The 27,371-nt window shown below is 52.2% G+C and overlaps 2 protein-coding genes across 9 annotated transcripts in view; one reads left to right on the top strand and one right to left on the bottom strand.

Moving 5' to 3' along the window:
* The window catches only part of SLC25A26 (solute carrier family 25 member 26), a 127,896-nt gene extending 122,500 nt beyond the window's left edge, over nucleotides 1–5,396 (top strand). For 4 of the 7 annotated variants that reach the window (XM_087866866.1, XM_045774668.2, XM_045774666.2 and 1 more), the window contains 3 exons: nucleotides 110–174; nucleotides 1,088–1,161; nucleotides 5,096–5,396. In XM_087866866.1, the coding sequence (XP_087722992.1) occupies nucleotides 110–174; nucleotides 1,088–1,161; nucleotides 5,096–5,376 (420 nt within the window). In that variant the 3' untranslated portion in view covers nucleotides 5,377–5,396. Of the gene's footprint in view, nucleotides 1–109; nucleotides 175–1,087; nucleotides 1,162–3,055; nucleotides 3,162–5,095 lie in introns of all 7 variants that reach the window. The other 3 variants (XM_087866867.1, XM_087866865.1, XM_045774667.2) reach the window with 2 other exon arrangements.
* Nucleotides 5,397–6,196: 800 nt separating this feature from the next.
* Nucleotides 6,197–27,371, bottom strand: part of LRIG1 (leucine rich repeats and immunoglobulin like domains 1) — a 111,374-nt gene continuing 90,199 nt past the window's right edge. Inside the window, exons 10-19 of one of the 2 annotated variants that reach the window (XM_045774663.2) lie at nucleotides 25,583–25,654; nucleotides 24,677–24,748; nucleotides 20,228–20,391; nucleotides 12,730–13,050; nucleotides 11,281–11,583; nucleotides 10,357–10,776; nucleotides 9,844–9,969; nucleotides 9,119–9,265; nucleotides 7,989–8,273; nucleotides 6,197–7,891 (exon numbers count right to left, since the gene is read on the bottom strand). In XM_045774663.2, coding sequence (XP_045630619.2) covers nucleotides 7,632–7,891; nucleotides 7,989–8,273; nucleotides 9,119–9,265; nucleotides 9,844–9,969; nucleotides 10,357–10,776; nucleotides 11,281–11,583; nucleotides 12,730–13,050; nucleotides 20,228–20,391; nucleotides 24,677–24,748; nucleotides 25,583–25,654 — 2,170 coding nt within the window. In that variant the 3' untranslated portion in view covers nucleotides 6,197–7,631. The remainder of the gene's footprint in view (nucleotides 7,892–7,988; nucleotides 8,274–9,118; nucleotides 9,266–9,843; nucleotides 9,970–10,356; nucleotides 10,777–11,280; nucleotides 11,584–12,729; nucleotides 13,051–20,227; nucleotides 20,392–24,676; nucleotides 24,749–25,582; nucleotides 25,655–27,371) is intronic. The other variant, XM_045774664.2, reaches the window with a different exon arrangement.

Below are 27,371 nucleotides of genomic sequence, written 5' to 3'. Positions count from 1 at the left end.
AGGGAGCGAGCTCTGGCAGTTAGGAGGAGTGAGACAGAAGAGCTATGCCGTACCGTGTAATCCACTAAACAATACCCCTGTTATGTGTTGGCTATTTTTATATGCACAGGAGGATTTGCAGCGGCCGTCACCACGCCTCTGGATGTGGCAAAAACAAGAATCATGTTGGCAAAGGTAAGTGCAAACTGATGAAATGTGGGCACAACAGACGCGGGGACGTGTTAGCCCCGGGCTCCTGGGTGCACCAAGTGGGAAACAGCGCGGCCCGCTCGGTGCGATGGCAGTGCTTCTCTGCGGCCTTTCCCACGGACGGCGTGGAAGCAGGCAGGGCGCCGGGGCCGTGGCCGTAAGGCCACGTTCAGTCAGCTCTGTGTTTATGGGAGACGGACGGGAGGCTCGGAGAGCTGACCTCCTTGCTGTGCAGCAGGTGAGCTAGAGGCTCTGAACACAGACCGCGTTTGGCCTTCACTGGATGAATCGGGACAGGTGTCAGAATGTTTAAAAACATTTTTCATTAAAAAGAAAAATTGTTACAAAAAAAGCTAGACCAAGATTTCCTGGAATGCCACGCACATAATGTATGTGGGGCACAACCGTAGAGAAGAAGTCCCACCCTTATGGAAAGGTGCGACAGTGAACACGGGATTGTCGTGTAGGTGGACAAGGCCAGACCCAGGAGAATCGGTCCTGTTTTAAATGGAACATCGTACTCTCTATTAAACGTGTTTATAGCTCCTTAGGTTAAGTTCGCAGTTGGACCGTATGGACTGATTATCCCCCTTCCCTCTCCGCGCAGTTACTACTGCTTTCAGTCTCCCGTTAAACAGCAGTCGGTGAGTTACCTAGCTGAGCTCTGCATCCAGTTTGACGATGCGAGAACCTAGGAAAGCAGCTTCCTGTCAGGGCTTACCTATGGGTTGGGATGGAAGGGCTTCTGGTCTAGTGCGAGCCAGGGGTCCTGATTTCCCAAGAAGCTCCCCGCTCTATTTCAGACTGCCCTAGAAGAGGGTGGTCAGGAGCTGTGCCTCTGAGGATCTGTTGGGGAATTTCATAAGCTAATGGCTTTGTCTGTTGTCCTGTTTCGCAGGCTGGTTCCAGCACCGCTAGTGGGAATGTGCTGTCTGCACTGCACGGGGTCTGGCGGACACAGGGGCTGTCTGGGTAAGGACAAGAAGGAAGGTGAAACTGCCTTTCCGCCTCTGCACGGGCTCTTCCTCCTTTAGCCTGAATGGGGTACACCCTTTCCTTTCCTCTGATCGTCCTGGTTGGTCTATTTACATTGCACACAGCATATGTGATGTCGCCTGTGTGAGATGCCAGTGCACAGTCAAGTTGACACAATGTCTAGCCACGTGATCACCAGCCTTGTCCATCTGGATGTTGGAGGACATCCTTGTGCCTGTCCTCCCCCTGCCCCGCCCAGGTTCCAGTCTGCAGCTCTGAGCAAACAGGATTCCAGTTATGTAATGCAGGAATGCAAGCGAGCGAGGGTGACATTTAGAAGAAAGCACTTGTCGTTGGGAGACTTTTCACTACGATCAGTAACAGTTACTTTGACCGCCCCCCGTGCGTGGCGCCTAGCTTGAAACCCGCTCTGTACTTTGCTCAGTGCCCCAGACTTCGAGCATCGTGTCCTAAAATGCCTCCTTTGCAAAATGTGCTTTCACGTTGCTTTTACCATCTGTACGCACGTCTCCGTGTTGGGGTCTGTCCGGGTATGTGACACGACATTGTGCTCTTTGGAATGACCACCAGGGATTTTCCTGAGAGAGCAGAGTCACAGCGTCCTCCTGGAGGGCCGGGAGGGAGCGTCGTGACAGGGTGTGGCTGGTGGGGACAGCAGCGCCAAGGCCCTGCCGCGTCCTCATCTCCGTGCTGTGGGGGATGATTTGATTGTAGGCTTGCGTGCATTGGGCTGCGTGATAGCTGGGACATGAGGCGTATCGGTTAGGACCCAGGTGAGGCTTTTGCAGGACAGTGGCCCCACTGAGAAGTAGGTCAAGTTGGATGGTTGTGTTGAATGGGCCAGCTCTGATGGACTGATGCCGGCTGATGACGGACTTGAGGATTTTGAGACAAGAAGTGGATGTAACAGGAAGGAGTGGCTGAGCATGAGCGAGGGAGCGGCAGAGCGGGGACCCGTGTGCCGTCGGCCGCTTAGAGCCAACACAGCTTCAGTAAGAGTCTGGTTGCTCGTACCTTAGACACGCTGATTTGGACACAGATTTCACGTTGAACAATGAAATGGTGTGAGAGAGCGGCTCTAAAGCCACTTCTGAGTAGCACGTGAAAGTCCTCAGTGTTTCGGATAGTTTGGGCCACACAGAGATGTGGTGCGGTAGCTTTTTTAGATCATAAAGTCAAAATGCTGAATTTCACCGCCCTCCTTGTTTCACCGTGGCTCGTATTAGGTTCTGTGGCAACGACCGGTCAGACCTCCGCTCCCGCCTTAGCTCTGTGGAGTCAGAGTGGGGCTGCCGTGCACCTGCCGTTCCTGGGGAAGGGGCCGGATGTGGGTATGGCAGGACGGGCAGGACCCTGGCCCCCGGGAGCCTGTGGAGAAGGAATCCCTGGGAGGAGATGACCCACGCCAAACCCTCTCCCAGCTGTGCTGTGCGCTCGGGGTTCCGTGACTGGGCAGCGCCAGAGTGAGAGGCAGAGGACGGGCGTCCTGACATGCCCTGGGGCTCTCGTGAGCACCCAGTGCGGTCCTTAGCAGACTGTCCAAGCAGCCACGCTCATCATTTAAGAAATGCTAGATTTCACTAGCTTCCTACTAATAGGAGAAAAGGCACCAAATAATTTGACAACAGAATTGTAACTCAAAGCAAACTAAACAAAAAATATTCCCGCTAACGCGGGCCACTGTTGTAAAACTGCCCTGGCATCCCAGCCTGCCTCCTCTGTCTGGTTCCCACACAGCCCCACCGGCCCTTCCGCCACCTCAGAGCACCCTTGCGCGTTTCTGGAGTGTTCCAGTGGCCTAGCAGGGAAATGGCGCTGGCCTCTTGGGGGGCATGTGGGGACGCTGCCGTCTCCATGTTGGTTCACACAGGGGAAGACCATGTTCTGACACCTACTTGGAATACGTGCTCTCAGGCCGACTGGTTTCTCCAGAATAAACTGTCACCTGCTCATTCAGCCCAGCAGCCGGAAAGCAGGTGGGGAAGCCTGTCTGTCCTGCATTGTGCCTTCCTCCTTGTCCTGTTCCGCAACTGGCTTTTTGTGTTTCTTGACTGTGCCCTTCACGGAGCAACCGCGGCCGCCCCGTGCGCACCCCCGCTGTGCCCCGTGTGCTGTGTTTGTTACCTGGTGTGATCCGTGGTCCCCAGAACACACCCCACTCCGCTCGAGTCTGCCTCCTTGTTCTCGGGGCGGGCACTGTACAGATGAGTGTGCTTTAAGGCTATAATTATGTTAATAGATTCAATTGTCATCTCATGGAACCATAAACTGCTTCCATCTGCCTCTTGCCAGGAGCTGCCGAGTTCATTAGTGGCAGAAGCTGCACCAAGACACGGGTTTCAGAAATAAGTCAGCTAGTCAGCTGGGGGGGGGGGGAGGCTTTCGCGGCACAGGTGGTCTTCTGTCGACCTCCCTCCCAGCACCCTTCTCTGTGTAAGGAGGGGGGGAGAGGAGTCGTCTGGGTCTCAGGCCAGAAGGTCCCAGGGGCCTCGGCGCGGTAGCTGGTGAGTTTCTGTCCTCACCAACCGCGTCGTGCGGAAACAGTGTGCGTGATGCCGAGCTGAACAACTCTTTTCCTTGTATAGTTTTCATGGTTACTTCTAGACAAGAACAAGAGGTTCTCATCTGTATATTTTACTTAATGATTTAAATCCTTCCTTCCCTAACAAAAGGGTCGTCTGCCGCTAAGTCCCTTTTCCTCCAAGGTGCTGAGTAGGATACTTGGAGAGGAGGCGAGGGGACCTGTCCCAGCAGGCGTGCAGAAACTAGGCAGCCGGGGTGGGGGTGCGCTCTCCTGTCCACCTCCTTGGCCAGTCCTGTTTAGCTTATTGTGGATGTTTTTCCTCCATCTTAGAGGTTAGGTCCTTTTCACATAACCTGACCATTTTCACTTGCTGCTCCAGAGTGTCCTCACTACTGAGCCCGATAGTTCTGATTTTTACTGCATACAAAAGTAATACTCTTGGTAAAAAGGCTCAATGATTCTAGAAAGACAGGTAGAGAATGTTTCTTGTCGTTCTGCCCTCCAGAGAAAGCTGAGGCCTTGGAATATATGCTCGCATGCTTGCCGTGCTTGCACGTACGGCTGGGACTTCTGGGCACGATCTGCCTCGGTCCTGCGGACTGCCTCGGGGGCCCTGCAGCTGCTGTGGCGCCAGAATCCCGTGCGAGCCGCAGGGTGGCTTTTAAAGAGCGAACCTCCAGTGTGCGCCCCCTGTGACACCGTTCTTTCACTCTGCCTTTGTTTGATGATTCCAAAGTCAGTCCTCCGACTGGCCTTGCATGGTGCGTGGGGACCGAGCCTTCGAGGAGGTGCTGTCCCCAGACCATTGGCCTTTCTGGTCCTTCCTCGGAGGAGAAGACAAACGGAATGCATGGAGCTTCACTTTCTTGTTCTGGCATCACATCTGTGGGCCTCTAAGGACAAAAGGCAACTGAGTCACAGGGAGGAGCGGCATAGTGGTCAGCATATCTCCTCCAACACCCAGAGCCCACCTTCCCTTCCCCGGGGGGGGGGGGGGAGCACGGTGCACCCCTGGATCCAGGCCTTGGACTCCTTTACCAGAGTCTGTTTCACCATCTCCCAAAGACAAAACCGGGAGGGAGGTTTCTGACAGGACTTGGGGGACAGAGTTCGTCTTTCTTGACCAATTACTGGACTTCATTGTGAGGCTCGCAAGCAAGCTGTTCAGTATTGAGCCACGTTAGCCAACAAACAGCCGGGCCCAGATTCAGCAAGCCTACTCGGGAGCGTAACTTAGCGCCGTTCTGGGAGAGAAAAGCACACGCGCTCAGTGCTGTGGGGGGTGTAATGAGCGTGGTGTGCTGAGTTGAGCAAGCTGTGGGTGTCGGAATTTAACCTTTTTTACACACACGGACTTAAAATCTTTCCTCCTTTTTCCTTCCCTAGATTGTTTGCAGGTGTCTTCCCTCGAGTGGCGGCCATCAGTCTGGGAGGCTTCATCTTTCTGGGTGCCTACGAGCGGGCCTGCAGCCTGCTGTTGCAGCTTGGCAGAGAGCGCCCCCGCGTCGGGGACGGCGCCCCAGGCACGGCTCTCAAGACGGGCGGCGCCGTGCAAGCAGCCGCGCGGCGTGAACAAGGATCTTGAGGACGTGTCTCCGCTGCCATCAGCTGGCTGGCACGCTCACGTGGAACCCCAGCCACAGCGGTACTCTCAGCCCCCCGAATAAAGCCGTGTGGTGACGCCGCGTCCACGCTGCTCGGAGCCTTCATTTGATCTGTAGCTGACCTTGCATTTCCTGCCCCCTGCTAGCAGGCCGACCTCGGAAGGCAGAGAGGATTCTAGACGCTTCTCATTCCGACGGTGGGGGGGGGGGGTGGATGGGGAGCAGGAAGGCGGGGGCTCTGAGGGAAAGTGGGGCCTGAGGCTGGGCGTTTCCCCGTGGTGAAGCTTCGGGCTCTGTTGAGAGACTGACGTGCAGGTGCAGGCGTTCTCCGGGGCGGCCAGGCTGCTGTTCTTAATTACCCTCAGATTTCCCCGAGAAAACAGGATTGTATTATTTTTCAGAGAAGCGTCCAGCAGCCCACGTGGTGTGTGAGAGAAAGCAAGCAGTTGCAGCTCAGGGCCCAGGTGGGCCGGAGGGCGCGGTGGGCCCACTGAGGACCTGGCCCTGTGCCCCGCTTCTCCACCCGAGACCCAAAGGAGGGGCGTGGGCCAGCCGGGAGCCCGAGCGCTGCGTCTGCGTGCCCGGCGGGAAGGTTGGTTGCTCGGTACTGGGAATGAGACGGGACGAAATGGGGAGGGCTCCATTTCAGAGCTTGACTAATAAGCTCCAGGTGTGAGAAAAATTCAGAGAGAAATCTCAGGAATCTAGGGGTGGCGTATCTTCCCTGGAGCAAAGAAGTACTTGATTTTGCTTTGCCGAGAAGAAATTTTCCCCTTTTTGGGAAAAAACATAATTAAAGGCAGAATAGCTGCATTTGTAAGGGAGTTTCTGGAAGGGAAGGGGGTGAAACGGTGGGTAGAAAAATGCCCCTAGCCACACAATCAACATTTATAAATGAACCTTTATTAAAGACACTTCAACGCCGTTTGTTAGACACTTCAATATTTTACATGTTTTTCAATGTACATTGTACCAAAATGTCTATAAATAAATAACTTTGTACATAAAAGTAATACTTCCTCTTTCACATTGCCTCTCAGAAGCAGCAAATTCACATATTTTGTGGAAGTAACATTAATCAGTTGACTGTTGAGAACACAATTCTAAATGTGCTTACCTTTTAGAACGGCGATGACGCCGGACAGTAAGATTTTAACAACCATTTTGTCGGTCTCTACCTTCAGCTTTTTGGCTAAAGGAACCTGCTTTCTGAGATTTTTTAAGGACCTTGTTTCAATGTAATTTTTCCTGAAATACACACTGGCACTCACAAGATGGTTAGCTACAGGTCTCGAAAGTGCAAATACACCCAGGTCAGGGGCTTCGACTTGTTACGGTCCCAGCCCGGGTCTGTCTGTGAGGGAAGGACGTGGACAGACAGGCTCCGGATCCTCAGTAGAGAGCAGCTAGCCCTGAAGAGTGAGGACGCCATCCTTTTCCTCCCCCGTGATCAGTGTCACGTGAATTAGCATAGCGGCAGAACGAAAACATCACTATTGAAAAATCCACAGGTACCAACACCAGCAGCCTCTACCTCAGTAAAATGAGCCTCAGAGGACAGTCGAGTGATTCGACCGCCCCACGTGCTTTTCTCCTAGAAGGAAGAAAGGCAGTGCGCCATTGTTCGGAACAAAGGCTCGTGGTGGATCAGCAACCCCCCCCCCCCTTCGGCTTGGCAAGGAACTTAGAACAAGTCCCGCAGGGCAGAGGTACAGGACGACACGGGCATCTCGGGCGCGGCAGGCAGGGGGGCCGCACGGGAGCAATACTGACGGGACGTGAATTCCAATGCACACGAAGGCGGGCGCAGACCCCGGGGTCTGTCCGGGGCAGTGCAGTGCAGACCCCAGGACCTCCCCTCCTCCCCGCCCTCCAGCAACTCCCGGGAGCAAATGTGGTTTTAGGTTCTACGAATTCCATCCATGCATTAAGGCACCAGAACTCTTCCCCGCCCCCCCCTCCCGAAATTAAACAGCAACCTGATATGAAAAATAATATTGTCAAAATTTTGTATGTTTTTCTTCTTTTTTTTCCTGTTAACCATGCACTAAAGATTAAAATAGCCTCTGCAAAAGATATATAATATATAGGAAATCTCTGAAAACTCTTATGTACAAGGGCATCAGACACTTTTCTGCTTTTGTACACGATAGCCTTTCGCGGGTCTGCGCGGCGGCCGCAAGTCCTTGAAACCACGGACACTCCACACGGAAGTTTAAAAACTGTACACATCAGTGACGCTTGAACTCAAGCTTCCTTACAGCCTCTCCTACCTCTCTTTCCTGTAGAGACGACACAAGAGCTGAGGTAGACAAAGCCTAGATTTTCGGTGCAAAGAGCAGGGGCACGCCCCGTTTCCCGGGGAGCTGTCCTGTCAGCGCTGGGGCCTCGGGGCTGGAGTCACACGCCTGGGGGAGGTGTCCATTGGAAAGAAGCAAGTGCTGGCCTTCACTGGGGCCGTCAGGAAAGCCCGAGGCGGCTTCCGCGAGCTCCGGACTGCCGGGAGTTAACGTCGAGGGAGGCTGGAGGTCTGTGGAGTCTGGCTCACACAGCCTTGCTGAAGTCCAAGAGGAGGCCCCTGTGAGAAAGGAAAGGGCGCATCAGACCGTCTGGCCTGGCTGCTTACCTGCCCCCACCCACCTGCGGGGCCTCCTTGGAAGACCGTGAACGTCTACCTTTCCCATCTGGAGGTGCCAGTGGCTTTTTCTTCAAGGATGTCAGCATTCTGTCGTGGTTACTGGGGTAGAGGGACCCCCTGCGGTCAGCGCGGGACCCGTCAGCAGTCCCACTGGTCAGGTGAGGCAGAGAATGTTCTCGGTCCGTCTGACTGGGGTCCTGGCTGCTTAGTGTCCCTGGCTGTGTATTGTCTCTGGTCACAGGCGGAGGATAGAAAGCTTGTTCCTTGGAGTAACCGTCCACGTCTGTGTTGCAGTCACCGCACGCCACGGGGCCGCTGTGCTCTGCGGGACCAAGCAGGGGACAGATTAGAGCCACGGCCACCGAGGTCTGCATCCCCGCCCAGAACAGGAAGCTTCTGTCCCCTGCTGGGAGGCCAGAGCCCTGCTTAGATGAACTCTCGAAAAACCTGCCCTCTCTCCCATCTGTGGTCACAGAAAAAGGACTGGGCAAATACCAAGCCCTTAAGGAAGAATGGGCCCTTCGTGTTTCAACGGTTCAGATTAATTGCTTCATGAGAGAAAGTGGCCCTACTCTTTTGATCACAGAAAAAAAGAATCCCACTGCATGACATACCATGTGCTCTCAGGAGTCTTCGGAATAATCAGAAATATAGCCTCAAAAATAGCCCTGGTAAAAAGGTACTTCAGGTTGGGCCTTGCCCTTTATTAAAATTGCTTATAAATCTGGAAAGTTCAAGCCCAGGCTTACCCCACCACAGATTTATGAAAGAGACCTGCTACTTCAGAACTACGAGAGCCAGGCCACAGCTTCCTGTTTATACACTGAATACCAAATTCTGAGATAGTCTTAGACCCATAATGCATCTCTCGCTCTCATTTAATGAACAGGTTTACTTGAATTTTGATTTCAAGAACCGCAGACTTTTCCCGACGAGAGCATCTCTTACCCATCTTTTTTTTTTTTTTTTAAAGATTTTTTATTTATTTATTCGACAGAGATAGAGACAGCCAGCGAGAGAGGGAACACAAGCAGGGGGAGTGGGAGAGGAAGAAGCAGGCTCATAGAGGAGGAGCCTGACGTGGGGCTCGAACCCGGAACGCCGGGATCACGCCCTGAGCCGAAGGCAGACGCTTTAACCGCTGTGCCACCCAGGCGCCCCTCTTACCCATCTTCTGAGCACCAGGTCTCCGCTGGGCTTTCTCCACCACGTTCCAGGGCTCCTTGGTACAGCCCACGCAGAGCTTGGGCTGCCTGCACGTAATGCCATGAGCGTCCACCTCTGAAAAGAGGCTGGCGTCCCTTGGACAAACACCTGCAGTAGATTCCCACAGTTAGAAATGATGGGCTTAGCTTTCCAGAGGAAGTCCGACCCTTTTTACAGTGTTCTTTACGGTGGTAGGTGTCTGCTGACCAGCAAGGGGCATCTGTAATGTAAGACAAGCTGCCCCCAGGGCAGGCCTGTCGGTGTTTGGGGCCATGCTGGTGAGCGGTTCGTGTAAGGACAGACCTGCCCCCTGTAAGCACTCCGTCTCCCCCACAGAGGCGGCTCACCCTGGGAGAGCTTTCTAGTAGCCGAGATTGGCCCACAGAGCAGGCGTGGACCGTCTCCTACCCCGTGCATTGGTTTCAGGGCCTGTAATGTCCTTTGCAGCTCCTCATTCAATCCTGCCTTTTCCTGACCAGGAGACGCTGAGCCCCATATAGCAACTGCCTGGGGGCTGGATTTTTAAAACCTTGCAGAACATGCACGGGGCAGGGCCGGGAAACCCAACCGAAGGCTTGAGTCTGCCAGCCGTCCGGGTCAGATGTGCTCAGCCCAAGGCCACGCACCTGCCCTAGGAAGGGGCAGGAGGCTCCCGAGGACAGGGTCGCGTCAGGTTGAGGCCTTACCGTTGCTCTCGATATGCCCGTTGGCCTGAGGGCCACCCTCAGGCCTGATCACAGTTTCCTGTCGGTCAGAAAGGGTCCCCTGAGACGAGAGGTAGCTTGGAACATCCGGTGGCACAATGGTTTCATCTGCAAGGAGATAGGACGATCAGATACCAGGTGTCCCTATCCTTCGTGGGGACGAGACAGGAAAACACTTGCTCACTATCAGGCCCAGACACCAGATTCTTGCACCAGCAGCCGCTCAGGCTGTGCACAGATGGTCTGGAGGCCCAGCTTAGTCTCGCTTTCCACCCGGGTGTAAAAACTACAGCAGCCGGAGGTCTGAGCCCACAGAAGAGAGCGGGCAGGGATGGCTAGGGAGCCGGAACTAGCAGGAGCACGATACTGGGAGGTCCCTGCAGCCATGAGCCACCACGCGGCCACCGGGCACGGCCCCAGGGTGCCCCTGCCTCGTCGCCAGACGGCACTGCGTCCCTCCTGCCCGGGGAATGAGCTCGGCCCGCAGGGGCTCACCTGTGTTGGTGACGCTGTACTCCTCGCTCTTCTTCCTGGTCTGGTAGATGATGCACACCCAGACCAGGGACGTCAGCACGATGCTGCACACCACAGCGATGGTGAAGACGCCCACGGTGCTGCCGTCCTTCCTGCAGCCGGGCGCGGGCAGAATGCTCAGCTGGCTGTGCGCGCGCTCCGTGCCCAGCGTGTTGGAGATCTCGCACGTGTACTGGCCCGCGTCCTCCACCACCACGTTCTGAACGATGAGCAGCTGGTTGCCCGGCGTGAAGTGGTGCCGCTCGGTGAGGCTCAGGGGGCGGCCCCCCTTCAGCCAGGTGATGCGGGGCGTAGGGTTCCCGGTCGCCTTGCACTGGAGCGCCACCGTTTCTCCCATGGACACCACGCGGTCTTCCAGAGGCATCACCAACGACGGGGTTTCTGCAGGAAGGCAGAGGAGACGTTCCGGTTACTCTGTGCGCCTGCCCTGCCCTCCGGACCAAGGAGGGCCCACACGCCAGTGAAGGGCCGCAGGAGATCGAATGTCAGAGCGGCGAGCTTTCCAAAGACCTCGCACAATGACTAAGTCACAGCCATTCTGGGGGGTGGCTTCGACGAGGAGGAGGAACGAACCTTGAGCCACAGAGAAGCCCCTTCTCTCCCCCAGCTGTCCTGTGCCGGGCTCGTGTCTCTATTCTTCAGCAGACCACACCCATCCAGCCCCAGTCAGAGGGCAGTCGAGAATGTTCCCTACCAAAGCCCTACAAAAAAATACTCCCTTAACCCTTAACTCGCTATCTTAAAAAACAAAACAAAAAACACTCGCTGAGCTGCTTTCTGACATTTTCTTGAACATCTTAGAACCAGCACGGCACAGTGAGCCTGCTGGTCGCACGGAACGGCTGGAGCCCCTCGCCACCCCCGCGCACGCGTGGCCTCATATACTCAGTGTACGAGTGCTCGGACCGAAGACTGTCAGGGTGGCATTGGCGGAAACGGTGCCGGCCGAGTTCTGGGCGGTGCAGCTGTAAACCCCCATGTCCTCGATCTTCACATTCGTGATGAAAAACACGTCGTCATCGGGCATGACGTGCATGCGTCGCTCCCGAGCAGCGGGGAAGTCCGTGCCTCCGTCCTTCTGCCAGGCGATCTGGGGGTTAGGGTGGCCGGTGGCAGCACACTCGAGGCGGGCCGTGGTGCCGGTGCGGATGGCTATGTCGTGGGGCGTTTTGGTGAAGGACGGCAACACTGCAAAATACATACCGTCAGGCTCGCGGGACGGAAGGGCCAGACGCAAAGGCCCGGACAGCCCTCCGGCAAAGTGCCCGCCTCCGTGGATGGCTGTGCCCCCCACCCTCTGTGCCAGCGTCTGCCCAGAACCGCTCCCCCCGCCTCTGACGCCCCCCCTCCGCCCGAACTGCCAGCCTCTCCCTCCCATGGCGCTCTCTTGTTAACCCGAGGCTGCCTGTCGCCCCCTCAAGTGGAAACTGTTGACGAAGCAAGTTGTCCCCTCTGACCCCTCGAGTGGCCATCTGTCCATATGGGGACAGCCCATAAATACTGGGGTCTGACACATGCCTGCCTTCCTTAACCACCAGAACAGAGCCCGGGGGACCAAGGTATTTGCTCTGACAGGACGTAGTGATGGGCATGGAGGACATGCCCTCACCCCGGGCAGAGCAACAGGACGGCCCGTCCCTCTTGGAGAAAGCGTGGCGGGGAGGCGGTGTCCGGGCCCCATGGCTGGACGCTCGCCGGCTGACTTCTGCCGCGTACTCCCTGACCCAGCAGTGGGCACCCCGCTCACGCTGGGCACCACGGCAGTTCCCCCTGGGCTTGCTTCGGTGCCAAGTCTGACCGTCCACGGAGCTTCTGATACAGAGGACTGCACAGCAGAACTATGTGGGGTAAAGAAGGTGTTTTCCTGCGGTGTTTAAGGGCTTCGAGACACAGTGGTTCCGCGCTTATTACCCGGCGGAGGGCGCTTCACCGCTCTAGCTACTCGCTTCTCCATGACAACTCGCAGCCCTGAGAAAAGCCACCTCGATGGGCTCTAAAGCTCAGAGGGCGGGAGCCTCGCCGCCATCAGGGTATGCTCGGAATCTGGACACCGGACTTCATGGTTTGTGGAGGACAATAAATGGATAAAACTACAAGGCCTGGGCCCTTCATTTCACTTAACACAATACCTGGATAAAAAGTCACCAGAAACAGGTGAATCACCGAGAGTAACCCTGCACTCTACACAACTTGCTCTGCCCCCCTGCCCCGCGCTAGTGACACGTTAATGTCCCGATGAAGCTCCGGTGTCTCCCGCCTGCATCCTTCCCACACGGTCACACAGAACCACGCGCGGCTTTAGAGGACTCACACCAGTCCACGGCACCGCCTTACCATTCACGATGAGCCGGGCCTTGTGCGAGTAGGTGGAGCCGAAGTGGTTGGTGATGACGCACTGATAGCGGCCCTCGTGTCCGAAGGTGACGTGGCGCAGGTGCAGGACGGTGGTGTACTCCGTCACCTTCCCGTCCTGTGCGCGGGCGTGCGCGAAGTTCTCCATGTCGGCGTTGGCCAGGACCTCGTTGTCCTTCTTCCAGGCAAACGTCACGGGGGAGCTGCTGCTGCTGGCTGCTGAGCACGTGAACCGGATGTCCTTGCCCACGACGGCCATGGTGGGCTCTGGCTGGGTGATGATCTGTGGCTTCGGTAAGTCATCTGCGGAGAGGAGAGCCCGATGGAAAAGTCTCCCACCCAGGCCCTCAGGACACAGAGGGACCGCACCTTTCAGGGTCTCTGCTGGCCCTCAGCTCCAGCATGCACTGGAAGCGAGTTGCACCATGGCCATCTGGCCTTACCCGATTAGAAACCCCTGGGCAGCGATCGGCTCTGGGACCACACTCCTGGACTACGAACCCAGCCACCAAGACTCGTGTACCAGAGCATACATTTCAGGAGTTTCCATGAGGGGTTGCTTCACTTCCTCACCTTAACACAAAACACACTAACAGAGCCAGGAGCCGTCAGCCCTGACTGCATAGACCTTACCCACCAACTTCACTCCAGGAGGAGAGGAGTAGGAAGCACTTTCAGAATGCGAGACAAACTCTTCCAAAACTCTGCACCTCTGTTAAAGCCACAATAACACTAGTGAAAATGGTTATGATCAACTTTTCCAGGATTCTGGAAGGCTGTCACAAGCAAAGGCTGTAACGACCCATGGAGGGTTGACTCAAGGAAATGCCTGAATCTCAGGAAGGAAAATGAGCTTTGTGGTGTTTAACTTAGCTTAAGTCCCATCTCTCTCTGCCTAGCTTTGCGGTAGACTTAACGCCCAGCAGCCTGGCGACCACCGAGGGGCAGAAGGGCTGTGGCGCCCCCACAAAGGCCCCGCGCTCTGGCATGATTCGGCCCGCTGCAGCTGGCTCGGCAAGGAAGCCCTGCGCCTGGGACGTTTGATGAAAACAAGCAGCAGCCAGCGGTGAGCTGTGTCCACTGGAGCCAACAAGAGGCTGGCCCAAAAACCAAAAAGGAAAAGCCGTGACTGAAAAGGTCCGACGTGTTCCTGAGGCTCTAGAAGGCCACATGCACGTGCAGGGCTACGCGCATGCCCAAGACAGGCCTGAGAGCAGCCTCGTTTCTCACGGGCGCGGCGGCACCCCTCGGCACAACGGAGGTGCTGGGCAGAGGACGGGGGACTTTGTGAGCTGATGTAAGGGCTCTCTGTGCAGGCGTTAGCCAACCGGGGGCCACTTCAGTGGCTGCATAGAACAGATGACAGTATTTGTCCAGGAAAGTCCCTCAGCAAATTTTAATAATAAACAGAACAACAACAAAGCAGGGGCAAGACGGAGGGAGAGTCTGTCTCTGGAGTTGCCACATTATTTTAAAGGCTCCGTTTCCAACAAAAAAACCACAAAACAGGGAAAGAAAGGTGGGGAAAAAAAGCAATCAATGGAAACTGTTCTTGAGGAAGCCCAGATCTTGGACTTAATAAAAACTTTAAATTGGCTTTACAAAATATGTTCAAAGAACTAAAGGAAATCATATCTAAGAAAATTAAAGGAAAAGCATCTGAATACTTACCCAACAAAGAATGCCAATAAAGAACTAGAAATTGCAGAAGTATACCAAATATAAATTTGGGAGTTTAAAAGTATAAGAACTAAAATGAAAAATTCACTAGAGGGGCTCAGTAGCCCCACCGAGCAGGCAGAACAGCTTGTGAACTCGAGACTATCCAATCAAAGAAACAAAAAGCCACGAAGGTTAAGGAATAGTCCCAGAGACCTGTGGGACAGCATCAAGCTAACAACATACAAATAATGGGAGTCCAAGAAGGAGAAGAAAGAAAAAGAAACTATTTTGTAGAAATAATAGCCCCAAACCTCCCAAATCTGATGAAAAATAGGCACCTACCCCTCCAAGAAGTTCAACAAACCCAAAAAGGATAAACTCAAAGATCCCCCCCCCCCCCCACCGCAGAAACATAACAGTCAAACTGTCAGAAGCCAAAGACAAAGAATCTTGAAAGCAACCGGGGAGCTGCAACACATCACAGAGAAGGGGTCCTCAGTGACATGCAGCTGATTTCTCACTGGAAACCACGCGGGGGAGCAGGCAGACATATTCAAAGTACTGAAAGAGACTGTCAGCTACGAATTCTGTATCCAGCAAAACCGTCCTTCAAAAGTGAAGGAGAAATTAAATCACTCTCAGATTTAAAAACAGAAAACCTATTTTGCTGCTGCCAGACCTGCCCTTTTTAAGAAATACTAAAGGGAATCCTTCAGGCTGAAATGAAAGGACATGAGAGTAACTCAAATCCACACAAAGAACTAAAAAACCCCGTTAAAATAACTACACACATAAGTATGCAAGTACAGTGTGTTTTTGTAACCCTCTCCTGATTTAAAAGGCAACTACATAGAGCGATAATCACAAAACCGTGTTGACGGGCTCACGATAAATAAAGATGTGATTTATGCGACAACAGTGCCGCAAAGGAGGAGCTCCACAAATAGAGCTTAGTAGGAGCAAGATTGTGCATACTACTGAAGTTAATTTCATTATTAATCTGAACTAGATTAAGATGTTAAGTTTAATCCCCATGGCAGTCATTAAGAAAATAACTCAAAAAATAGTAAACAAGAAGGGAGTTAAAATGGTATATGAAAAGATACCTAACGTGGAACCAGTCAGTAATGAAGAAACACAGGAACAAAAACCATAAACCACATAGGAAACAAATAGCAAGCAGCCAATTCTGTCTCATCAGGAATTACATTAACACGTCAGTTAGCCCCCCAGTCAGAATGCAAGATTACGGAAATGATTACAAACCCATGGCTGGGCTACATGCTTTCTTGTGAGAGATACACTTTAAGTTCAGAGCCACAGATAGGAAAACAGTCGCCAACAGACAGCCACGGCGTCGGTACTACTACCAGATAAAATAGCCTTTAGGGCAGAAATAGTTACTAGGGAGAAAGTAATGTTTTGTAATGTAAAACAATCCATCCCAAGACCTAAACGTCCAGTATATATGCACCTAACGGTTCCACAGAACAAGCAGCAGAAACTGAAGGAAGAAACGGACAGTGCAACAGCAGCTGTGGGACTCAACACTCCACGTCCAGCGATCAGATAAAACCATTAGGCAGGGAATATGGTCAATAATATTGTAACAATTTTGCATGGTGACAGCTGGTAAATACATTTACCATGGTGACCATTTCCTAGTGCATGTAAATATTGAATCACTATGTTGTACACTTGAAACTAATACAATATAGTATGTCAATTACTCAACTAAATAAGTCAATAAATCAATAAAGAAAAGTAAAAAACAAAACAAAACAAAAAACAAACCATTAGGCAGAAGATCAACAGGGCAACGGAAAACCTGAATGACACTCTAGGCCAAACAGACCTATCGGATATCTATAGAAAATTCCAGCCTACAACAGCAGAATAAACATTTTCAAGTGCACATGGAACGTTCTCCAACAGAGTTCATATGTTAGGCTAAAAAATTTCAATAAATTAAAAGAAATCATGCAGTGTCTTTAATGACAATGGAAAGAAGTCAGAAATCAGTATCAAGCAATACTAGGAATCTAACTTTTGGAAACTATATTGTACTTCTCTAAGTCAAAAAAGAAATCATAAGAGAAATTAGAAAATATTTTGATTGAATGTGAAAACAAATACCAAAACTTAAATCTGCAGCCTAAAACAGTGCTTATAGAGAGATTTAGAGCTGTAAATGCCTACATTAAGGAAGATCTCAAATTAATAAACTCTTCTTCTTAAGAAATCAGAAAAACAAGCTATATCCAAACCAAGGAGAAGGAAATAATGATTAGTGCAGAAATAAATAAAAGAGAAAAATAGAGGGGGGAAAAATCAATGAAAACAAAAGTTACTTCTTTGAAAATACTAACAAAATTGAAGAATCTTTAGACTTGTAGAGTGGGGAGGTGGGGAGAAGACTTCAAACACTAGGAAAAAAAGAGGGTACATTACTAACTTTACAGCAATGAACAGGAATACTATGACTCATTTGTATGCCAACAAATGAGATAACCTCATATACGCACAAATTCTGAAAAAGACAAGCTACCAACGCTGACTCAAGAATAACCAAAATCTGAATAGACAGTAACAAGTAAAGAAACAGAGTAAGTAATTTAAAAAATTCCCACAAAGAAAAGGCCAGACCTAAATGACTACTCTAGTAAATTTTACCCCAAATTAAAAATATTTACCACTAATCCTTTACATATTCTTCCAAAAAGATAGGTGAGAAGTGAACATTTCCGGACTCCACTGTATGAGTCAAGTATTCCCAGATAATAAAATCAGACAAAAACAAAACCATAGACCTTTGTAAGTACAGATGCAAAAATCTTCAACAAACAAATACTGGCAAACCAAATCCCACAACACATAAAAAGGATTATACACCATGATCAAGGAATGCAAAGTTGGTTTAATATCCAAAAATCAATGTATTATATACCCTATCAATAAATGGAAAAAAATCCTATGTGATCACCTCAACAGATGTAGCAAAAAAACATGACAAAATCCAACACCCTTTCATGATAAAAACTCAACAAATTAGAAATAAAAGGGCGTTCTTCAACCAGATAAAGGTCATCTATGAGAAACCCACAACATCATATCTAATGGTGAGACACTGAATGCTTCCCCCCAGTCAGGAAAGACGAGGATGTCTGCCCTCACCACTTCTACTTGGCACTGCACCGGAGGCTCTACGAGGGGCAATCAGGCAAGAAACAAAATAAAAGCTATTGAGATTGAAAAGGAAGAGTAAAACTCTTGATTTTGGCTCAGGTCGTGGTCTCAGGGTCATGAGATCGAGCCCTGTGTTGGGCTCCATGCTGGGGGTGGAGTCTGCTTAAGATTCTCTCTCCCCCTCTCCCGCTGCCCCTCCCCACCCTAGACTCGTGGCTTGCTCACGCTCTCAAAAGGGAAAAAAAAAAAGAAGTACTGATACATACTAAAAAATTATGCTATTAAAAAGCTGGTCACAAAAAGCCATACATTGTAGGATTCCATTTATATGAAACATCTAGAGCAGATCAATCACAGAGACACAAGGTAGGGTAGTGGACAGGGGAGAGTAGGGTGTGACTGCTGTGAACAGTTTCTCTAATGGGTGATGAAAATGTTCGTAAGTAGATGGTCATGAGGGTTATACAACTTTTCAGTATTCTACAGACTGCTGACGGGCACACTTGACACAGGTGATTGTCACAGTAGCACGATACAGCCCTCTTCGCAGGAAACAGAAAACATTCTCATGCCCTCAAAAAGAAACTCCCTGCCTTTTAACTATCATCCCTTCTCCTTCCACCCTAAGCCACCAGTCATCACCAACCTCTCCACCACCCCTGTTGTGGTCCCTAAATGGGGACCTCTTCTGGACAGGACATTCACTCCTTCTGCATTTATCATACGGACGGAATCACAGTATGGTCTTTGGTGACCAGCTTCTTTTACTTCAAATATATCAAGGTTCATCTGTTCTATGAATGAGTCCTTTCTATGGCCTAATAATACTCCAGCGCTTGGCTGTGCCGTATTTTATTGACCCACTCATCCGGTGATGCGCATCTGGATTATTCCCACTCTCTGGCTCTTATGAACAATGCTGCCACGAGCATCCGTGTCCAGGTTTTATGTAGATGTGTTTGTGTTGCTCCTGGGTACACAGGAGCACGTTATCTTATGCTGAATTGTCGGGGACACGTCCAAACTGTGTTCCAAAGGGGCTGCACCATTTTACATGCCCGCCTGCAGCAGGGGAGGGTTCAGACTCCCCCCCCCCCCCCCACCGCCCCGCCAATCCTCACCAGTACTTGCTGACTTTTTGATGCTGGCAATGCTCATGCGTGTGAACTGGTTATTTTTTCATTTTACAAAAAAGGAGGGGAAAGACTCCCACACAGCTCAAACTCTGATCTCCTGCCAGTTGTTTTTCATGATTCCCATTCATAGCTGGTGACTGTTTCAGTGGTGAGCCCGAGCTACATTGAGGAGCAGACAGCTGCTGCCCCCCGGAACACGCCAGGGTCCACGTCCCGCCCTGGCTCATCCAAAGGGGAAGATGACACCCTGGGACAGGAAAAGGGAGGAAGGTGCACAAAGCTCCATTTCAGGAAGGCTGATTGACAGCTGAATGGTCAAGGCCCAGCTCCCTGGTGACCCGTGGATCACACAATCACTTTGTCCTCGGGAATGCGAGCTACGTGTGGTTTCACGTCCTGCACAGAGCTGCCCATAGGCTGATCAGTGAGGAAAGCTCATTCTGCAGGGCTGTACCCCACGGGGTGTTCTTAGGGCTGCTTGCTGGACTGCGCCAGCACAAAGGAGGGCAAGCCTACTTCCAGAAGCGGTGGTGATGGCGGTGGTGGGCACAGGCATGGGAGGGGGACACCTGTATTTGGACTTGAGCAGGCACACCGGCTACGGCTCTGCCCGGGATGTAGGGGGGAGAAGAGGACCGCGGGGGTCCCCACACTGCTAGGGCAGCTCCTGGCTGGGGTCATCCCACCCAAGACATGGGGCAGACCATGGGGAGGACAAAAGGCAGGAGGACTCACACCTGCTCCGGAGAGCCCGTCACGCCTGGGCATCCCACCCTCACTCCCGCTTCGAGACCAGCAACCACTCAGAACTCATCTCATTCTGTGACCACGTCATACTGAGCACGAGGGCAGGCATTTCTGCTGGAGCGTGGTGTGTGGCAGGCATGCGTGCACACAGTCTCCGGCCGGTCGGCATCTTCTATGCTCTGTGCAACCAGACCAGGATTCCGACCACCCCTGGTCAGAAGGATGGCAAGGCCCATGGAACAGTCAGAAGGAAGAATGAGTGTAAAGCTCCAAGTGCAGATTTCAGTGGTTTGGAGAAACAGCAAGAGTGCAAGTCAACAAGGAATTATTTTTACTACAGTAACTGTTCTCCTGAGACTTGTTCTTCCTGTGTTTAACCTTTCATTCCTGGGGCTGGAAAGAAACACACATTAAAACCCCAGCCTCATACGCTGAGTAAATTCACAGCTAAACCTGGGCACCAGGGCCGTCTTGAGACAACACAACTTTCTTCCAGTAACTGATTATTCTGATTTGTAACCGAACCAGCGCAGGCTCCCTTCTGATTAAACGCATGTACTCCAAGAACCACATAATGAGGCGTCTCCACAGTAAATACTATGTGTGGTTTCAGTGGGAAATAAATTGCATCCAGCAATTGGTAACCAGGAATTGGGGTTTACTCTGATCATAGGAGTCGCTCCCATAATGAGGGGTTCCTCCTGGCCTCCTTGCCCTTCATGAAAAAAAAATCACGAAGACAGTCTTACCGCACACGAAACTCTCCGGCGGCACAGAGAAAATGCTCTGGCCCTTTAGCGACTCTGGGTGGGCACAGGTGGCTGTCACGAAGGCCTGCAGCGTCCTGCCCACCAACCACGGGGGCAGCCACTTGAGCTGGCAGTCACACAAGAAGCTATCGCTGCTGATATGGCTAAAAGAAAAACAAAGGGGACATCTGAGGTGTGATCTCAAGATAGGGATACTCCCTTGGTACACAGATTCCTTCCCTCTGTCACCTCCCGTCAGCTTCTGTTGTTAACACCAGCAGTCTAGAAAGGGAAAAGATTTTTCACAGTTCTTCTCCAATGACCTAGAGCAGAATGCATCATCTGCTTAGAGTTCTTCATAAAATGCAGCCCTGGCTCAGGATGTTAAGTGGAACCCAAGATCTGGCATTTCTTCTTCTTCTTCTTTTTTTTTTTTTTAAAAGATTTTGTTTATTTATTTACTTGACAGAGATAGAGACAGCCAGCGAGAGAGGGAACACAAGCGGAGGGAGTGGGAGAGGAAGAAGCAGGCTCATAGCTTAGGAGCCTGATGTGGGGCTCGATCCCATAACGTCGGGATCACGCCCTGAGCCGAAGGCAGACGCTTAACTGCTGTGCCACCCAGGTGCCCCAAGATCTGGCATTTCTAACAAGGTCCACGGGCCTTACTGACCCCGCTGTGTACAACCCGGAGTTCACATGTGCTCAGAGCCAGGCACCCAGCGCTCTCACGTGCGCCTGGGGGAACATCCAACCTCTTCCAGCCTCTGACCATCCGACGGAGATAAGGAGCCCTGGCCCCGCTCTGCTTTCTCCCACTCTCCTGATAAGCTATGGGAGCTTCCAAACTCAGTCTGAAACTTTGATCTAGATTCTGAAACCAGTTCTGAGAAGGGTTCTTTTTCTATATTGCTGTTGGTTTTTTATTTGGCAAAGCTGCCAGTTTTCTTACATTTCTTACGTTTTCTTCAGCCTCGCCCTCGAGGTTCCGTCTTGTTTGTGTCTGTCCCTGCACCAGCACGGTTCGGGAGGCCGGCAGAACTCGGCTCCGCTCCCTAAACAGTGCTTGTTCGGTAACTGCCACTGCCCAGGGAGCGTGAGAGTGCACAGCTTTGGTTTTGTGAGGCTCCAACCAAAACAGAGAATATTTTCTTTTTCATTTCTCAGCAACTGAGGATAAGCTTTTTAAACAGAAATCGGAATCACCATCTCAGCGGACATTCCTTCCTGAGGAGTCACTCGAAGATAAGTCAACCGAAGAGTCTAGCTGCCCTGTTCCTGGAAGACCTCAAGGCCGTGAGCTTAGTAATGGAGGCCAGCCCACAGCCAGGGTGAAGGCAGAGAGAGAGAACACGGGGCTCCCCTGTCATGAACTGCCTCTGGTACACGGTGACAAGAGGGGGCACAAGTATCCTGAGAAAGTCCACAGGCATCACTTGGGCCAATATTAGAACAATAACCCACCTCCACCCACCATCTTCCTCATATGTCAACCAAGCCAACAAATGGACCATCTTTTGGTTTTCCTCTATTTCACGCTGGCTTTCTAAGGAGCAGAGAACTGTCAAATTAGTAAACAACAAGGAAGGATGAGGTGCAGGCCAGAGAAGCCACCGCTAGCTAAATTCAGGAAAACCTACTCTTCCGTCCTGTTCCTCGTGGTTCCCAGATTAGACGTCGAATAGTAAAATACTTATGGAACGTGCTTTTTCAAAGACTGAAATAATCGATCTCAAAGCCATTCTAACTGGGATGTCTGCCCACATCTGACCTTTAAATCAGCACTGGACTTTTTTTGTTGTTTAGATTTTTGCATTTGTATTTAATGGGCAGGTAGCTCTGTGCTTAGAGGTATCGACCCGAGGGCTGTCCTGACCGAGGAGCTGGTCAGGTAGCAAGAGGGCTCCCACAGCCAGGCCCGAGGAAGCGGCTGACTCCCGCTCAGGAAATGGGCAGCTGCTGCAGGTGGGCTGTGGATGGGAGCCGGAGGGGCTGTCACCAGTCACTGAAAATGCAGCGTCTGTGACACACGGAGAGGAACTCTCCCACTGTCAGAAATGCTGTCACAAGCCCCCATCAAGTAGGCATGTGGCGTGGCTGCCCCTCTCTGTGTCATCAGTGGGAAAGCCCTAGTGAGGTCTACAGGAAGACACTGGGCTGTCGCTGTGGGACTCGAGGCACTTGGGTGGAGGACAGGGACCTATTTCATTTGAGCCACAGGAACAGAGTGAGGAAAGCAAATTTGACATTTATTGTTGATCAGAAATGTGTGTGGGGAGAGTTACTCCTCACACCACATAGCATTGGCCTAGCTTGCTTCACGATTTCCTACCTTCTCCAATGAAGCCCACCTCACACAGAGGAGACGAGACCTCAGCACGAACGGATTGGGTATTCGGGGTGGAAAGAACACTTTCCTAAAGAGTGAGTCAGGACCAGCAAGACCGGGGCAACTTGGTTGGCTCAGTTGGTTAATTAATGGGTCTGACTCTTGATTTCAGCTCAGGTCATGATCTCAGGGTGGTGAGATCAAGCCCGGTGTCGGGCTCTGGGCTGAGGGTGGAACCTGCTTAGACTCTCCTTCTCCCTCTCCCGCTCCCCCCAATTCTCACGTGCATGCGTGTGTGCTCTCTCTTAAAAAAAAAAAAACAAAAAAAAAACAAAAGACCAACAAGACCAATGAAGACAAGTCTGGCCAGACAATAAGGACACTGACCGCCCCCCGACCTCCCCTCCACACACATACATCGCTTTAAAGATAAAGGTGAGGTTGGAAGAAGGGACTGGAAACTGCCAGCAACCCCAAGGCTTTGCAGATTTCCGCTACTCTTCCTTCTTGTCAGCTGCTAACAGGCACGGCTTTCCGCAACCCCCGCCTCCAGCCATCCCATCACTCTGCTAGCTTACGGTGCATTTTCATGATTCCAACTCAAAGTGTGTTTCTAATCATCGCTTGTGGAAATTTACCCAGAGCATGACTAAGTGCACGGTACAACCTGCCTTGATCAGATGGGGGAAGAAAATGACCAAGTGGAATTAACCGTTTCTCCCATCAGAGGACTGGGCCCAGGGCCAGCCACAGCTGGGTACATGCAGCGAGTGGCGGGAAACCCAGGCAGGGGCCGAGGCTGAGCCTCCAGAACCAGGCTGAAGCATATTTGGCCGGGGGGGGGGGGCAAGCTCCTGGAAGAGGCCAATGCTTCCCAATTAGATAAGTATCTCAGGAAACCTCAATTTTTTACGGAAGCCAGAAGGAAAATCTGTCCTTCCCTTTTTCAGAATATCCTCTTCCCATTTAATCAAATTACTTCCAACATTATATTTGAAAAATTTCAAAGAAAAGTTAAAAGAAATGCACAGTGAACACTCACCATTTTAAGATCATGACCCTTCCAAGAAACAACATCTACTCAGCAGGCCTGACTCTCAGGGCTGCATAAAAGCCATGAGGCAGGTGCCTAAAAGGCCTCCCCTCCCCTCACGTATCCGGAGGAATGTCACCAGGGGCCTGCTTTCGTTTTCAAGTATGGGGACTACGCCTTCCTCCTTCCCCATTTCTCCCTAGGGCCCACCAGGAGTGGCCTCAGGCATGAGGATGAGGTCAGGACGCAAAGATGGCCATCCTTCGGCATCCACCCTTCTGTCAGCACTTCTCTGAATCTCTCAGAAATGAACACTGCAGCTAGACTTTGTGGCTGCAGAATCAGATTAATGTACAGGAAGACGAAAGGACACGTGGGTGTTGCCACCTAAATACCCAGACAAGCTCCTCAGCCAGAGACCAGGGCACAGGCAAGCTCTTCCAACCCCTGTCACCCAAGGGCCCGTGGTCAGTGTCTACGGGGGCAGCAGCTCCAGCTGTGAAGTGCTGTGGGGCCCTGGAACGGACGTGGGCTGGCACCATTTCCCTAATCCCACAGCTGCCTGTGACCATCCCACACGGGATCTCGGGCTCGCCCGCCGGCCAGCACGCTCTTTCGGAAGCCCCTGTCAACAGAGCTGCTCCATTTTAAGCAAACCTACGTGAGGAAAACTTGCACTTGACATCATTAAAGGAATGACTATCCATTTTCTAGAAGAGAATTCATTTCACATCCTCCAGAGCCGCGGTTAGTAAGCTACATACAGCCTGTGGGCCTGGTTTTTCGTGACTAAGAATTTAGTGGCACACAGCCACGCCCAGGCACATGTATTATCGATGGCTGCTTTCTGTGATGACGACAGTACAGCTGCCGTGACAGACACCCTCTGGCCCACAAAGCGGACAATATGTGTGACCCTTTAAGAAAAGGTGTGCAGACCCCAATCCAGAAGCAGCCCCCACGGGCCTACGCACAAATGTAAATGGCCCCATCTCGCACATAAATCAACGCATCACAGCATTAAGGCATTTCCGACTCCGAATCCTCTGCCCGTGTTAACCAGGGCCATGGAGTCCCAGGTACTCACAGCTCTCTGAGATTCTTCATCTTCGCGAAGGCATCCGACTGCACAGATCTGATGGCATTCTCTCCAAGGTTCCTGCAAAAGAACACTCTTTACTTACGCAGACAAAGGCTGGGCACCCTTCCATCAGCCACGTGTCTGGGCCCAAAGGCTCAGGGATTTTTGAGGATAGTCCTGGTTCCACCATGTGCCGGAGGTACTAGCCCGACCCCGTGTCCCAAGTCCACTCTACGCGCCTGTCCCCTCACAGACACTGACACGAGTGCATGGACTAACCTCCTAACCACACCAGCCTGAGGGCAGCGTCACAGCTGGGCTGAGGCCCGCTCAGCAAGTCAACAGGCAAAACATTCCCAACAGAATTCACGTCCAACTTGATTCCAGACAAACAGACTAAGAATCCAGTACTGGAGGCATCTGCCCTAGATGGTGACAACATTAACGTCCCTGGGCAGGCTCCATCCTCTTCCTCCCAGGCTCCCAGAGCCAACCAGGGCAGGAGAAAACCTCCCAGCTAAGCGCACCATGTGCTCGGCACCGACAGGCTGCTGTTGTGGAATGGTCCGTCGGGGCCGGGACACAGTGCCCGCACCGAGGTGACAGGGCCCAGGGTCTGTGCAGGGGCCCATGCCGTGGGGCAGCAGGGCAGGAGCAGGGGGGAGGTATTTAACCAAACAGCAGCCCCATTAATTAGGTGCTCACCGACCGACCATATGTTCTGTAACTGTTCCTGGCATGGGCAAAATAAAGGCCAAAGTTGAAGCTGACTTATAATGAGAAGGAAGCAGCTGGCGTTTCCAAATAGGCTGTTTCTCAGTTTACAAAGATGTGATTAAATTGCTAGCAGACTTCCCCGGCAGCCGCATTTGGCAGGCCTGTGGGTCAGGGAAGGTCTGGCGAGATACTCACAGGTGCTCCAAGCCTTCCAGCCCCGAGAAGGCTCTTTTAGCCACGGACTTGATCTTGTTTCCAAACAGAGTTCTGCCATTTCCAAACATCCAGAGATGGGGGAAAAAAACAAAACAAAAAAAAAAACGGAGGGGGAGAGACAAGGGAGGAATGGGAGAAAGAGAACACACAATTAGGGCAATGCCATCTGATAAGTCTGTCCCGTGAGGGGCAGGTGGAAATCTGACCTGCACTCAGATTACGGGTCTGAAGTATGCAGGCCTTCCCCTTTTCTGAAATGAAATACTTTTATCTTTATTAGAATTTAACAGTGATGACAGGTTGCAATTGCATGCACCGTCTCGCCTGAAAAGGCTCCTTGCGATGTTCAGTGGAAATCCCCTTGTCCAGCCCGGGCTGTCTCTGCAGACCACCCAAGGGCCTCACGGGAAAGAGGGGACTGATCACTGTTCTAGTGAGAGGGAGCAGAGTCATGGAAGGGAGTGCAATCTCTGGAACTAAAATCTACCACCCACTTCTGAAAACTGGGGATAAAGGTTCCCAAAGGAGGCAAGACGAGTGCAGGAAAATGGGCATCCACCAAGATGGCTCCCCAGCCCCTCGCACCTGAGAGGCACCCTACTAGCCACCATGAGCGGCGCCCCTGCCTCTGGGAAGGCCCCTCAGGGTGTACAGGGCAGGCCCCCACACTGTGGCCTCTTAAGCAAGGCCCAGATCTGTTGTTGTTGAGTCCAGATTTTAAATGATGCCCGAGGTTCATTAAATCCCAGACTGGTCCTCAAAGGTCAACCTCCAAGGTTACCGAATACCTGTATCCCTGGACTGCCTACCCATGGGAAGGGGCTCCTACTTCCAAGCAATTCCAATCACAGCCTCCACGTAACTACCCAGAGCTGTCCCGGAAACCACAATCTGGTGCCCTGCTGAACACATGGAATGAACGAATGCTGCTTCTGCGGGGCTGTGTAATCCAAAGGAAAGTCTGTTCGGGGTGGGGGGGAGGGGAAGAACTGAGTGGGCTGGACACTGGGAATGAAAAGAACTAAGGTCCCAGTTTTCCCTCCTCACTATGCTATGCAACACTGACGACAGCCCAGCCGGGCACTTCCTGCCCCTCCTGCAGGCACAGGAAACCACCTGCCAGAGAGCGCCCCAAGGCGCGTGGGCTCTCCCGCCCGCTGCCCAGCAGCATTATCTAAAGGGCTTGTCAAGAACGGGGGCTGCTGCGAAGTCTGAGTCCCCAGCCCTGGGAGGGAGGGCTTCCTAGGGTGGGCACGGGGAGCAACCTCGGAAGAGCACGGGTGTTGTCTGGAATCCCACCAGAACCAGAGAAAGATCTCCACCTGGGGCCTGCTCCACCTTCAGACCTGCATGAACATGGAGACCTATGAGGGGGGACAGCAAGCACCAGCCCTGCCCCGAAAGGAGCAAAGAAAAGAAATCGGAGCCTCGAAGGAAACCAGAGATGGCCCCACGGGCCCTGAGCTTCTAGCAACGGTGCAGGGCTCCTGGGGCCGCCTTCGGGACAGGCCCAGCCAACGCCACGAGCCACAGAAGGTCGCACTTCCCCACCCCGCTCTCGGGAGGGCACTGAAAACCCGCGGGGACGCCTACAGGACAAGCATGAGAGCCGCTGGGTCCCCCCACTTTGTGAGGAACAGACTCCTCCCCTCAGGGCCTCCCCCCGAGCAGCCGACCAGCGGCTCCGAGTTCAGCTTCACACACGGCCAGCCGCGGGGAGCACCGAGGGGCACGAAGGCCGGAGACCCCTTCGACGTGCGTTCTCTCG

Source organism: Ursus americanus, chromosome 14, assembly GCF_024610735.1.
Source record: "Ursus americanus isolate L20-20 chromosome 14, mUrsAme1.1.p, whole genome shotgun sequence".
Classification (NCBI taxonomy): domain Eukaryota; kingdom Metazoa; phylum Chordata; class Mammalia; order Carnivora; family Ursidae; genus Ursus; species Ursus americanus.
Note: the sequence above shows the minus strand (reverse complement) of the source record. Positions and strands in the feature narration are given on the sequence as shown.